We start from the raw sequence: 13,032 nt of genomic DNA, 5'->3' as shown, positions 1-13,032 counted from the left end.
ATAGAGATTTTTAGAATTGTGCTCAAGCCAAATGTAACTTTCAAAAATGGCCAGGAATAAGCTTCAGAAACTGCCGATCAAAAGGCATTTAATTTTTTAAAATGTCAGCTAGCATAAAATATTATTGAGGAAATTCCCTTTACCATACTTAAAAAAAAGTTTTTTTCTGCTGTGGTGCAAAAATATGCAGAATTGGAGTTCATGTGACCCAGTTCATGTGTGTTAACCATATTTTTAGATGGAACATTTCAGGCATGTGTCATGCCCGTCTCTGTTTTGTCCAGGTGAAGCTGGACCGCTTGTACTCTTCTTTGAGAGGAGCAGAGTATGACCTCGTGGCCTGGCCGTATTCTCTCTCTCATTAGAACAGATTCTATTTTATCCCAGCCTGCCCACGAGCTATTGATGAGTACATAATGGCTGCTGTGTTTCCCTGCTCAGCTCCTCTGCTTTCAGCAATAGGACTTGTTGAATTGGTGAATTTCTTTGGGCACAGAGGAATGAAGTTTTGTTCTAAGACATGCACTACATTTCCATTTTTAAAGCAGTGTAAAGTGTGATTTAAAAGTACGTATTTTTTTTCGTACAAAAGAGAAAATCTTGCAACCGAGGAGCAAATTGATTATAAATGAAAGCAGCGTTTTAATAACTGATGCATCTGTGATGTTTTGATTTATAAGGCCTTAAGCAAGCAGTTTTTTCTCCCCTCTGATGTTTTATTTTTCAACTTCTACCTTAGAAACCACTTACATTTTTCATGCCGTATCAACCAGTGCTAGAAGTTGAATTTTCTACTTTGTCTTAACAGCATTCTTATAAGGGAGGTTTTTTATCACGAAAATATGAGGTAGCAGAGAGGGCATGATTAAATTTGATGTGCAAAAATTGAGACTCAGATAGATTGGGTGACTTGCCCAAAGTTACTTAGCTAGTAAATGGTCAATTTGGGACATATTCCCAAATCTTGGCTCTACTCCCACCATTCTTTTTTACTCTTACTTATTCATTCATTCATCAACATATTAAGTTCCCACACTAGTGCTATGAGGCAGGTATTAGTATTCCTATTTTATACAATTTGTCTGACTCCAGAATCCATATTCCTGTTCCAGTTATGCCCCACTACTTCTCCTATGGAATCTTAATGGAGCAGTGTTTCACTTCTTTGAATTTCCTCTCCTGTTTGGCCTTGGATGGGAATGCATGGCAATTAATTAGTAGCACCCACTGGTGATGAAAATCTGTTTCCTTCTACTGTTGATAGGTGCTGTACTCTGGCATAATGTGGTAAAGAAATGTACTATTATGAGTCTAAAGACCTGGGTTTGAATCCCTCCTTTGTCACTTGCTAGCTACATGAAACTGAGCTTCAAAGCTCTTACTTAGGAAGTAGGAATAGTCATACCCATCATCACATTGTTATGAAATGTTACAATATGAGTTAGGTAGCAAAACAGTGCCTAATCCATGGGAAATGTATTTGAATCCAATTCTTACTCTGGAGGGAAGTTTGACAGAATATCTTGTCAACTGAACCAAGTTCTTTTATTTTTCCTCCTGAAGACACATTTTTCTGCTGTATTTTCTTCTCAGGTCCTTGCCTACACACTTAGCTGTGTATGTACATCAGCGTTCAGTGCTGGAATTATTGAGGCTGCAGAGGCTGAGGATGTTATGAACAAGCTTCGACTGTTAGTGGAGAATAGCCAGCAGGTTGGAATGTGTGCCCTGATTATTTCTCTCTGTGGGTCTCATGCTGCTGCTAAGTTCTGCTTTTGACTTACTCTGAATTAGAGTATAATGGGATATTTTTTGTGTCTAGAACTGAGGAACTTCTAACTATTCTCTTCTCTCACAGCTGTAGCCAGCAGTCACAGATGTCTTTTTCTCTCCTTATCCCCTGTCTCATTCTGTAGACATTTTTTTTTCTTTGAGAGTGTATTGACAGACTTTTCTCTCTCTGTAACTATTGCTCTATAGTTATAAGATCATAAAATATATGGCTAGGGAATATAAGAATTATATAAGCCTAGAAACAAAAATTTGTAAAGATATGAATACATAGAAGACTCTGATAAAGTCAAACTTCAGAAAATTCAAGGCAGAAAATCTCTACTCATGACCAGATATGTATAGGAAAATTTAAGTACCTGTAAACTAAATTAAATAACCTTAAAATGTTTCCTCTGAAATATTATTCAACCTTAAAAAAGAAGGAAGTTCTGGCCGGCTGCAGTGACTCACGCCTGTAATCCCAGCACTTTGGGAGGCCAAGGCAGGTGGATCATGAGGTCAGGAGATCGAGACCATCGTGGCTAACACGGTGAAATCCTGTCTCTACTAAAAACACAAAAAATTAACTGGGCATGGTGGCAGGCACCTGTAGTCCCAGCTACTCCGGAGGCTGAGGCAGGAGAATGGCGTGAACGCAGAGCTTTGCCAAGGAGACAAGATCAACACCCACTGGCACTCCACCCTGGGGCGACAAGAGCGAGATCTGTCTGTCTCCAAAAAAAAAAAAAAAAAAAAAAAAAGAAGGAAATTCTTATGTGTACTAGAACATGGATGAACCTTGAAGGCATTATGCTAAATGAAATAAACAAATAACAAAAAGCAAACACTGTGTGCTTTTACTTACATGAGCTACGTAGAGTAGTCAAAAGCATAGAGACAGAAAGTAGGTTGGTGGTTGCCCAGGCCTATGAGAAGGGAGAAATGGGGAGTTACTGTTTAATGGGTGAAGAGTCTCAGTTTTTCAAGGGAAAGATCCTAGAGATGGATGGTGGTATTGGTTGCACAGCAGTATGAGTGTACTTAATGCCACTGAACTGGTATTCGCAGTAAAGATGATAAATTTTATGTGTCCATTGCTACAATAAAAAAAAAACTGAAAAAAATATTTTATCTGATTACACATGCTATAGAATTTCCCCATGTGGATTTTTTAAAGGTTTCTTCAGTGTCTTAATATTGATGATAATGGTTTATTGCAGAATTAATTGGTTTGAAGCTTGTAATATTATTGTTACTGTTTTATGGTTATATACCTGCTCAGTTACATTCAGAGTAAGTTTTGAAAAATTGAAAGGTAGAAGTTTTCATATACTGTGCTTATTATGGGATGTTTTCTTTTTGTTTAGGAGTTGATTGACTTTGTGTGGTCTACCTTGGTATTTTCACCCTGACCTCTTCCGATTGTTTGAGCTAAGCTGCTCAATAGTGCAGTATTACTTTCCTAAAATAAATTACTCACTGAAGCTGAATTCCTTGCAATTAGACCCTGCAGCTTATGATGCAAACCAGTCTAGATTACAAACAAAACAAAACAAAACAAAACAAAAAAACACTAAGTATCTGATTTTTCAGATGACAAATATAACTTGTCAGTAGGAAAGTTAGCACTAAACGTGTTTAAGTTGCTAGTTATAAACATTCCAAATCTGTGTCTTTTTTTTTTTTTCTTTTTCTCACCCCATTTTTATTTATTTATATCAGACTTCAGGTTTTGCCCTGGCTTTAGGAAACATAGTTCATGGATTGTCTGTGTGTGGACATGGAAAAGCTGAAGACTTGGGCAGCAAACTACTTCCTGCATGGATCAGAATTGTTCTTACAGAGGTAGAGGTCACCTGTTGTATGCTATTTCATGTTTTATAATGGAAAAGAACTACTTTATTGGATCACTTGTAGGAGTTGCTGAGATATATACATTAGTGGTAAAATAATAGGGAATTTTAAATGAAAGAGATCACATACTTTTAAATCCCTTATAAATAATGCATTCTGCCAACTATTATAATTTTTTTGAACTGGCTATTTTGTCTGTGTTTTAATTTTAAGACAACATTTTGTTTTTTGAAAAATAAAAGCAAGAATCTACCCATGATCTAACAACCTTAATCTGTTACTTTTTAGTCTGCTTCCATTTTGGGTTCAGTTATACGGGTTATGTTGACCCTATAAGTTTGCTACCATTTCGACCATTTATTTCTCTGTGTCATAATAAGTTTTATAGAATCTAAACCCAAGGACTGAGTCCCTCTTTTCATATTCTGATGCTTTGTTTTCAGGGCACTCCCACGATGCTTTGTCTGGCAGCTCTTCACGGCATGGTGGCCTTGGTAGGCTCTGAAGGGGATGTAATGCAGGTAAAGAAAGGAACCATGGAGGAGAAGACATCTAAATGTGTACACAGCCGTAGCAGGAGAAGAATATTCAGTGTCTTAGTATGCTAAAAACAGAAGGATTTATACTCATGGTAACAGTTATACCAGGCTTTTTAATGCCTTGCTGTATGAATAATTGCACTTAACCAAGGATTATTTCTATAAAAGTTTGTTCTTTGTTTAATTTGGTTTGTAGGGATTAAACCTGGCCAACTTAGGTGCTCTCCACATATTTCCCTGCCTGAGAAAAGATGATTGAATGATAAGAAATTTCAAAAGTTATTTGTGGCTGGGCGCGGTGACTAACGCCTATAATCCCAGCACTTTGGGAGGCCGAGGTGGGTGGATCGCGAGGTCAGGCGATCAAGACCATCCTGGCGAACACGGTGAAACCCCGTCTCTTCTAAAAATACAAAAAAATTAGCCAGGCGTGATGGCAGGCACCTGTAGTCCCAGCTACTCGGGAGGCTAAGGTAGGAGAATGGCATGAAACCGGGGGTGGAGCTTGCAGTGAGTGGAGATTGCACCACTGCACTCCAGCCTAGGCGACAGAGCGAGCTCCGTCTCAAAAAAAAAAAAAAGTTATTTGCAAGAAACTCCATTTTGCATCTGTAATGTCTGATGTATATCTATGTAATTGTTCTTTAACTTCAAAATATTTTCACAGTGGACATATATATGTTTAAGTTTGTAAGTAATTTTGAAGGAACTCCTTTTTTTATGCAGTAAAAGTTGATTGAGTGATTGCTTACATGCCACAGTGAACAGTTACCAGGAAATCAATGATAGATAAAGCATGGGGCCCTGCTTTGAGGAGCTCATAGCTTATGTATTTGAAATAGAAGGACGTAATGATAAACTATTTCATAGCTTAGAAGATGGATAGCTCATGCACCGGGAATATAACTCTTTACTTTTTTATGGGGGTGGGTGGGATGAGTATTTCTTCTTATCTTTCAGCTGAAATCAGAAGCCATCCAGACCTCTCATTTTCCAGGCAGACTTAATGAAGTCATTAGAACCTTAACTCAGGTGAGAAAATGAATTTAAAGTCCTTGGGTGGGAAAACATATTCTCCTTTGTTGTCTTTTTTTCTATCACATAAAACAACGTGTTTTACCTGGAAAATGGGAAAGTCTCTGGTTATTTCCACTGAGTTCAAGAGGCATTTGGGAGTGATGTATGGACCTGTGTTCACTGACAAACTTGCACTACCTTTGGGGGAAAAAAAAACTGGCATTTTTTTAGTAAATTTAAGTTGGCATTGAAGCCTGATGGCTCACACCTGTAATCCCAGCACTTTGGGAGGCTGAGGCAGGCAGATCATGAGGTCAGGAGATCAAGACCATCCTGGCTAACATGATGAAACCCCGTCTCTACTAAAAATACAAAAAATTAGCCAGGCGTGGTGGCGGACGCCTGTAGTCCCAGCTACGCAGGAGGCTGAGGCAGAAGAATGGTGTGAATCCAGGAGGCGGAGTTTGCACTGAGCCAAGATCGTCCCCCTGCCCCCCACCAACCCCGCGCTGAGCGGAAAGGGAGAGAAAAAAAAAAAAAAAAAATTAAAGCCTGATTCTGCAAGGAATGTCAGGCCCTAAAGATAAGGAAAAAGAGAAAATGATCAAAGGGCACGGCAGATCTTGATAGAAAGGTCAAGGGGCACTAGTTCAGATGTCACTGATAAAAATATTTGGGCATATCTTGACTAAAGAATAGATATATTACTCTGCTAAGAAATGTTTTTATCTTTTAAGATTTTTTAAAAAAAGGTTATGTTTGTTGCATAAAATTTGAAAGCACATAATGAAAGAAGCTGAAAAAAATCACCGATGGTCCTTCAAACCGGAAGCAACTGTTATTGATATTTGGTCATACTTCTTTTCAAGTATTCTTTTGTTTGCATAGTTGGTATTCTTACTGTATATAGAACTTTATATTTTATTATTTTCATTTAGCATACTTGTTTTCATTCTTGTAAAATGTAGCTGATAATACCTACCACATAAAGGAGCTTTAGTCATTGAGACTTTTAAAAGCAAACAGAAATCTCTAAACAGACAAAACTCTCTTTTGCATGTATGAATAGAAATATACTCAAAAAAGATTCTACTGAAATTTAAGTTGCCATAGTGTGGGAGAAAATCTGTAAATGAAAATTATTATTTTAAAATCCTTATGAATGATAAAGCAGCAGTAGAGCATAATTTACAGAAGAGAACAAAATGTATCCCCTTCCATTTTTAGAGGTATTTTCATCTTAAGTAACTATCACCCCTTTTCTACTTTCTGGATTTTGTTTTTTTGCCATTTTTTTTTTTTTTTAAAAAACTTCGAGACCAGTCTCAGTGAAACTTGAGAAAACCGCTAGTATGATTAAATTATTTCTGCTATGATTAAAGAATGAATCATTCATTCATTCAGTAGACACTTGTTGAGTATCTATATGACCTAGGTATGGTGTACTAGACACATGATATTACATCTTGTCATAGGACTGCTCATTGCCAGCCAAGCCACCACCTTCTAAATGACTGGTGACTTTCTGTGAGTGACCTTTTATTAAATAGAACTTGGATCTTATCCCATCATTGAACTGTTAACTTTTTATTTGTAGGTCATTAGTGTCTCTGGGGTGATTGGTCTCCAGTCAAATGCAATCTGGCTTCTTGGACATCTTCATCTATCTACTCTATCCTCAAGTCAAAGTAGAGCCTCTGGTAAGATTAAAGTCGTAAAACACTGTAGCTGAAGGGAGGGGTTGCTGACCCAGCGCTCTGTACTTTGTTAAGAGCATCAATCTTCACAGCAACCCTAAGTAATGGGTATTACCATTTCTGTTTTACATCAGAGGGAAATGGTGTATGGAAAGGCTTCCTGACTTACCCAGGGTCATGTGGCAGTAAGTGTTGGACATGTGGTTTAAACTCAGATCTTTTGGCCTCCAAAGCTCATACTCTTTTTACTCCTTCTCTCTGTCTCCCTTAGAGAACAGTTTAGACATTCAGTGTCCTGTATTTCACAAATGAAGAATTCATGGCTCAGAAAGATTACATGAGTTACATACAGAGTTAATTTGGTGACAAATCTAGAAACTAGGAACCAGATCCTTCAAGCTTGGAACAGATTTATTTTGCTAGATGTAATGGTAGTTTGTATAGTATTCGTGTTTCATTTAAAGTCTCTTCATATTTGGCTGGAGTTGTTCTGGCCTCTGATTTTGAAAAAATAATGGGGTAAATACATTTAAAGGTGTGTACCTTCTTAGCCTTGGAATTGAAATTCTGGGTCTTATTATAACAAGGCCTTTTCTATTTCTAGCATTTTGGTAAAAGCAGTAAAATATATTTGCAGTCCCCACATGCGTAATGTGCATTTGTACTTGGAGATTTTATGGAGAAGGCATGACTGTTGATACATCTGCTCCTTGCTCTTTATAGGACTTTGACCCACTGGCTATCTTGGACCCAGGCCAGAGAGGTTTAGGTACCAATGATTCCTTATTAAAACCTAGTTTTACTTACCCACTAACAAGTAGTCTACAGATGGCATTAACGCAAATGTGGGCCTCTGTAATTACCATTTTCCTTTCTTTCAGTCATTCTGTAGCTATGGAAATAGGACACTGGTCCACAGCCTTGGCAATGTAGTGAACTTTAGACAGCTAAAGTTACCGTATTAAAATGGAAAAAATAAGAAAACTTAGTCATACTGGAAGCCCTGGGTAATACTAGTTTTGAAGGGCAGGGATCTCACAGTGTCGTGGTAAGATAGGATATTTATGTCAGGCTTTTACTTTTTTATGTAGGCTTTTAATTGCCATATTATGGGGTACTTAGTCTGGCCCGCATGTACTCAAATCAGGTACTAGTGAATCATCATACACCCAGGTTCTTCTGAACAAAATGATTGTGTATCTGGAAAAGTACAGCTACTTGTTCCTGATGGAATTTTCCAATTGAGTCATTTCTTACAGTAAAAACCACCTCATGAAACAATTATGGGAAACTGGAAGGAAAAGAATTTAGGAGACACTCAGGACTCAACTAGCATAAATGTCACTGCTTCACCATTCCAGCTCAGCAACCACATCTGGTTATTTGCACATGTTGGTCACTTAGAGGTCTCTGCCTTAGGTAAGGGACTGGTGCTGTTAATACTAGTTGTTGAATTTCTGTGGTTCATATATCTGATTCAGCATGTCCTGAAGTGGTACCTACCTCAGCCTCAAAGCTCATCAGATTCCTTGCTGACTCTGAGGAGGTCACTGGATTGGGGCTCATTGATGTGACAATATGGAAAGGATTTTTTTTTTTAACTGCTTCACTCAAGTGTTCATCCTCTGTGATTTTTTTTTTTTCCAGACTTTACTAAGTTTGCCACCATTTTAGATTTGCTTGCATAGCTTAAGTGATTGCTTCAAGGCCAGTCACTTAATCTAATAGAATTAGTTGCAGCCACAAAGTATTGTGCTGAGATTAATGGCATAAACATCTCCAGTTTGTCTCTAGGTTGATATGGCAGCATGAGATCATTATCTTTCCTTCATTAGGCCTGCCAAGTTCACTGGTTAATTTGATCATTTTCTGTCTCCACAGTTCCTACTGACTATAGCTATTTGCCTGAAAGCAGTTTTATTGGAGCAGCCATTGGCTTCTTCATTACAGGAGGAAAAAAAGGCAAGTGAGCACATTTCTTGAATTTTATCATTCTATCTGCATGTTGTTATAAGCAAATTTGTATACCCTAAGCATGCCTCTGTAGAATCAAGCAATACAAATCTGAAGGGGTGAATATTTTCGTCTGCTAAACCATCTTTGCAATAGAGATGACCAGCAACTGGCTACAATAATTGGTACATAAATATACACATTGTGTGGTTTCTTAGAATCACTGTCCCTGACCATGGGTGGCTCTGTGAAAATCTTAATCTCCCATTTGGCCCTTTCAAAAGTACAAGCACAGATTACATTTCAAGTGAATGTGATCTAGAAAGAGAAAACATACTTGGGTGCAGTTTCTATCCCAGGATCTGTCTTGCAAGTAGATCTTCTCCCTGCATCTTTTATAATTATTCTGTGTTGTTGAAAGCACTGGCTCTAGTTCCTATTTTTAGTTTGTGTTCTTTTCCTTGCACACATTTGAGCCTTTGTGATTCTGTATTGCTGCCACCCCCATTAAAGTACAAGCAACTTGAAGACAGAGATTGAGTGGCTTTTGTTTTTAACTGGAGCCAGAACAATGCCATGTAACTTATTGAATAAATGTTCCTTAATAATACACATATAGTTTTCAGGGCTGTGAGGAAAAAATGGATTAGAACTGAACATGTCATGGCTCAGGAATAAGCCTCATTAATGTGGTATTCGTTCATTGATGGATTTGCTAATTTTATTTTTCCTTGGCTAGGTCAGTCTTCCTTGGTTAGGTCAGTCTGGGCAAAATCAGTCCCTGTATTATAGCAAGACCGTCCCAATTTTAGAAAGGAAAAAAATAACCAAAAAGACTGGAAAAAATCTGGAAGTGGCAGTTTGATTTGTGAGGGTCGTGGAAGTAAAATCTTGCCTTTGGAAGGGAAGTTAAAGCTGTGTTGTCTGATTTCCCACTGGGTACAGTAATCCCTGGAGCTTCCAAATTATGAATATTTTCATAGCCTGGAGACAAATTCCATTAATTTCTGGAGTTCTAGAATTTGTGCTATTATTCTAGGGTCCTGAATTAGCATGATTTACTTATCCTCAGTAAAAATTGACATATGGTTATGTCAATGTTGTACATGACACATTTATATATAAACAGATCATATATTATAATGTACAACTAGTTCATTGTTTATGTTACCATAAATTAAGTCTACTTAAAATAAATATTATAGTAGAGATGTCTTCATTAGGAAGAAATTCTTGCTAAATGAGCATCTAAAATTTTCATGGCCAAACTAATGCTAGGAATATGTATATATTTCTGCTGTATTTTGTGTTAGGTTGCTTATTGATACGTAATTTTAAAATGAGGTGAGATATTTTCATGAGAAATAAAAGTAAAATTCTTAAGGTCAAATGAAAGATAGACTGTTTTTCTTTTCTAGTGAATAAAATGTTAGTCTACCTCCCTAGATCCATATTTCTTGCCAGACATGAATTTTCTCTGAATCTTATGGGAAATTTTGGTTGAATGTAACATTTTTATGATTCTGTAGTCATGGTACAAGAGGAAATGTTCTGCTATAAGGCTGAAAAATCAAGTGGAACTGGAATCAGTGTTGTTATGTGCAGTCTTGCTGAAAACTGTTTTAAAACAAATAAATGAAGTATTAAGAATGCCATATTTATTACCAATCAGATTTTTGGCATTTTCAGGTTGTGGGAGAGGGCTGTCGTCTTGTCAGGTTTGCTGACTAGATTCAGAGGAAAGTCTATTCAGCCTTACACATTACTAATGATGACCCCAGAGGAGTGGGGGCCGTGGGAGGCTGACCTCCGCCTCCAAAGCCCATTTACAAAAACAAAACCAGACCCTGCTCTATGGGGCTAAATGGGATGGCCAAATGTGGAGGTGTGCATGCAAACGAGTGTTTTCTTCTTCAATATACCCAGCTCATTTGAATTTTAATAACTCCCTTCTGAAGCAGCTTTTGAGTTTAAATGTCTGGATGTCACTCATCAGAGCCTGGTGGGGCTGCTGATAGGAAGGATGGCAACTTTGGTGAACTCTTTTGAAGAATAAATGGTTTTAGAAAATAAAAATAATGCTTAGCATAGGCAGAAAATTTTAGGGATGGCATGGTTTCATTGCCTCTGCGTGCTACTTTTAACTTGAGCAACTCACTAGAGGAAAGAAATGTGATGGGCCATCCCCAATCCACATTTGTGCCAGGATGAGATTGGGCATGGTGTTCTCAAATTTAGCCAATCAAATTTGAGATAGTGAATCTGTTAATCTGTTTTCTAATGTTTAGGGCTTTCTCACTTAGGATACTAACTTTAGTACTCATGTGATAGAACATATAAGATGTTCATAGCATCCATTCTTTCATGCAGACCCACATTTTAAAGCCATACTAAGTAGATGAAATTCCTTCAGTTTTTAAATAATTCATTTCATGGTTTTGACTATAACTGGTTTTTGTTTGTTTGTTTGTTTTGCTACACCATGTGACATTCTCCTTTCTTCTCTCATAGCCCTGGAATTCCTCTATCAGATATATTGTTCCCTAATCTTTTGTCTTCATTATTATCTATTTTTGTGAACATTTCTTGACTATGCTAGGCTTAAAATCTTTGCTTATCATATAACTCCTCCTAACATGGATTTTTTCCCCTTGAAGAGCCTCTGATTTTTGACTCTGACTGTTTTGCTTCTTTTCTACTTTTATTCTTTTGTCTGATTTCTGATTTTCTCAAGATCATAGGCTGTTCAGATCTCATCAAGATTTTATCCACTTCCTTTGTAATACATCAGAAACATTTAAAGTACTTAATAAATGTGATTCTTTCTAAAGCTAATATGAGATATTTCTATATAATATCATTATTTTTGTTATTATATTGCTGGGGAATGTGACTAACACTTTCTAAGCTTATATTTTCCTATTAGGTTTTAAAAGTTCCCAGTAAGAAGTATTAACTAAGCAAACTATATTTAAGTCCATGTGATAGTCATTATGAATGGCCTTCTTTCTTGATATGGATTCACTGGTCAGTGATCTGCATATGTAAGTATTGGGCTTGTATACGAAGTACAGGTAGGCGTATGCTCCTTCAGTCATTTTTGGACTATTAGCATGAGAGGTAATTGTTGAGAAAGAAATATGCCAAGGGAACAGACTTAGTGAACTCTTGAGTGTAGAATAAATGATATGAGAAAGCTGTCCTATTTTCTGATGAAATCATGGAGTTGGTTGCCAAGATTGTGTGTGATTTTTGAGTATTTTAATTTAGGAATAGTTTACCTGTACAACTCTTTAAAAAATGTCGTTGGAAGTCAGTATATATATATATAACACTAAGTTAAAAATGTATAAAGAAGAAAATAAGACAATCCTCTGTCATGTCACCACTTGGAGATAGCCACTATAGATATGTCCTTCATAATGTCCTTCTACATGTATGTGTATGTGTTATATTGTACCATAAAATTTATATTATTTTATTGTCTTATTTTAAAAAAATTAATAACTTTACATGTAAATGGACATAATTAGCACCCATGTCTTCCAAAAAAAACCTTGAGGAAGTAAGAGAAGACTCCTATTGCATGGTTTTCTGGACATTTGTCAATAGGATACGTTTTTGGTGTGTTTGATTCCTTTTTTGTTTCATGAGGTTTGTTTTCATAAACCTCATGAAAATGTTTGGAAGGAAAACTGTCATCAATTATCCCATGACTCTACAGCTGTTACCATTTCTGGATGTTACTTAATTTGTTGGTTCTGGGATTACAAGCATGTGCCACCACGCCTGGCTAATTTTTTGTATTTTTAGTAGAGACAGGGCTCCTCCATGGTGGTCAGGCTCGTCTCGAACTCCCGACCTCAGGTAATCCGCCCGCCTCAGTCCCCCAAAATGCTGGGATTACAGGTGTGAGCCACCATGACCGGCCTGTATTTCTGAACTTAATGTTATATTATAAACTTTCCCTGTTTTCATATATCACCGTAACAATAATATAATAATAACTATTATCTATGAAACAAGGTCTCTGCTCTGTCACCCAGGGTGAAGTGCAGTGGCACGATCATGGCTTACTGCAACTTCAAACTTTCCGGCTCAAGTGATCCTTCTGCCTCAGCCCCTCAGGCAGCTAGGAGTGCAGGTACATACAACGAGGACCAGATAATTTTTTTACTTTTTGTAGAGATGGAGTCTCA

General features: G+C 37.2%; 1 protein-coding gene across 1 annotated transcript in view; it reads left to right on the top strand.

Moving 5' to 3' along the window:
• FOCAD (focadhesin) overlaps nt 1–13,032 on the top strand; it is a 318,600-nt gene that overhangs the window by 266,178 nt on the left and 39,390 nt on the right. Inside the window, 6 exon segments of the mRNA XM_017886722.1 lie at nt 1,594–1,713; nt 3,496–3,618; nt 4,071–4,148; nt 5,127–5,198; nt 6,781–6,883; nt 8,762–8,842. Coding sequence (XP_017742211.1) covers nt 1,594–1,713; nt 3,496–3,618; nt 4,071–4,148; nt 5,127–5,198; nt 6,781–6,883; nt 8,762–8,842 — 577 coding nt within the window.

Source organism: Rhinopithecus bieti, unplaced genomic scaffold (genome assembly GCF_001698545.2).
Source record: "Rhinopithecus bieti isolate Rb0 unplaced genomic scaffold, ASM169854v2 scaffold_15368, whole genome shotgun sequence".
In the NCBI taxonomy this organism is placed as follows: Eukaryota; Metazoa; Chordata; class Mammalia; order Primates; family Cercopithecidae; genus Rhinopithecus; species Rhinopithecus bieti.
The sequence above is the reverse complement of the archived record's forward strand: the minus strand, read 5'-3'. Positions and strand labels throughout refer to the sequence as shown.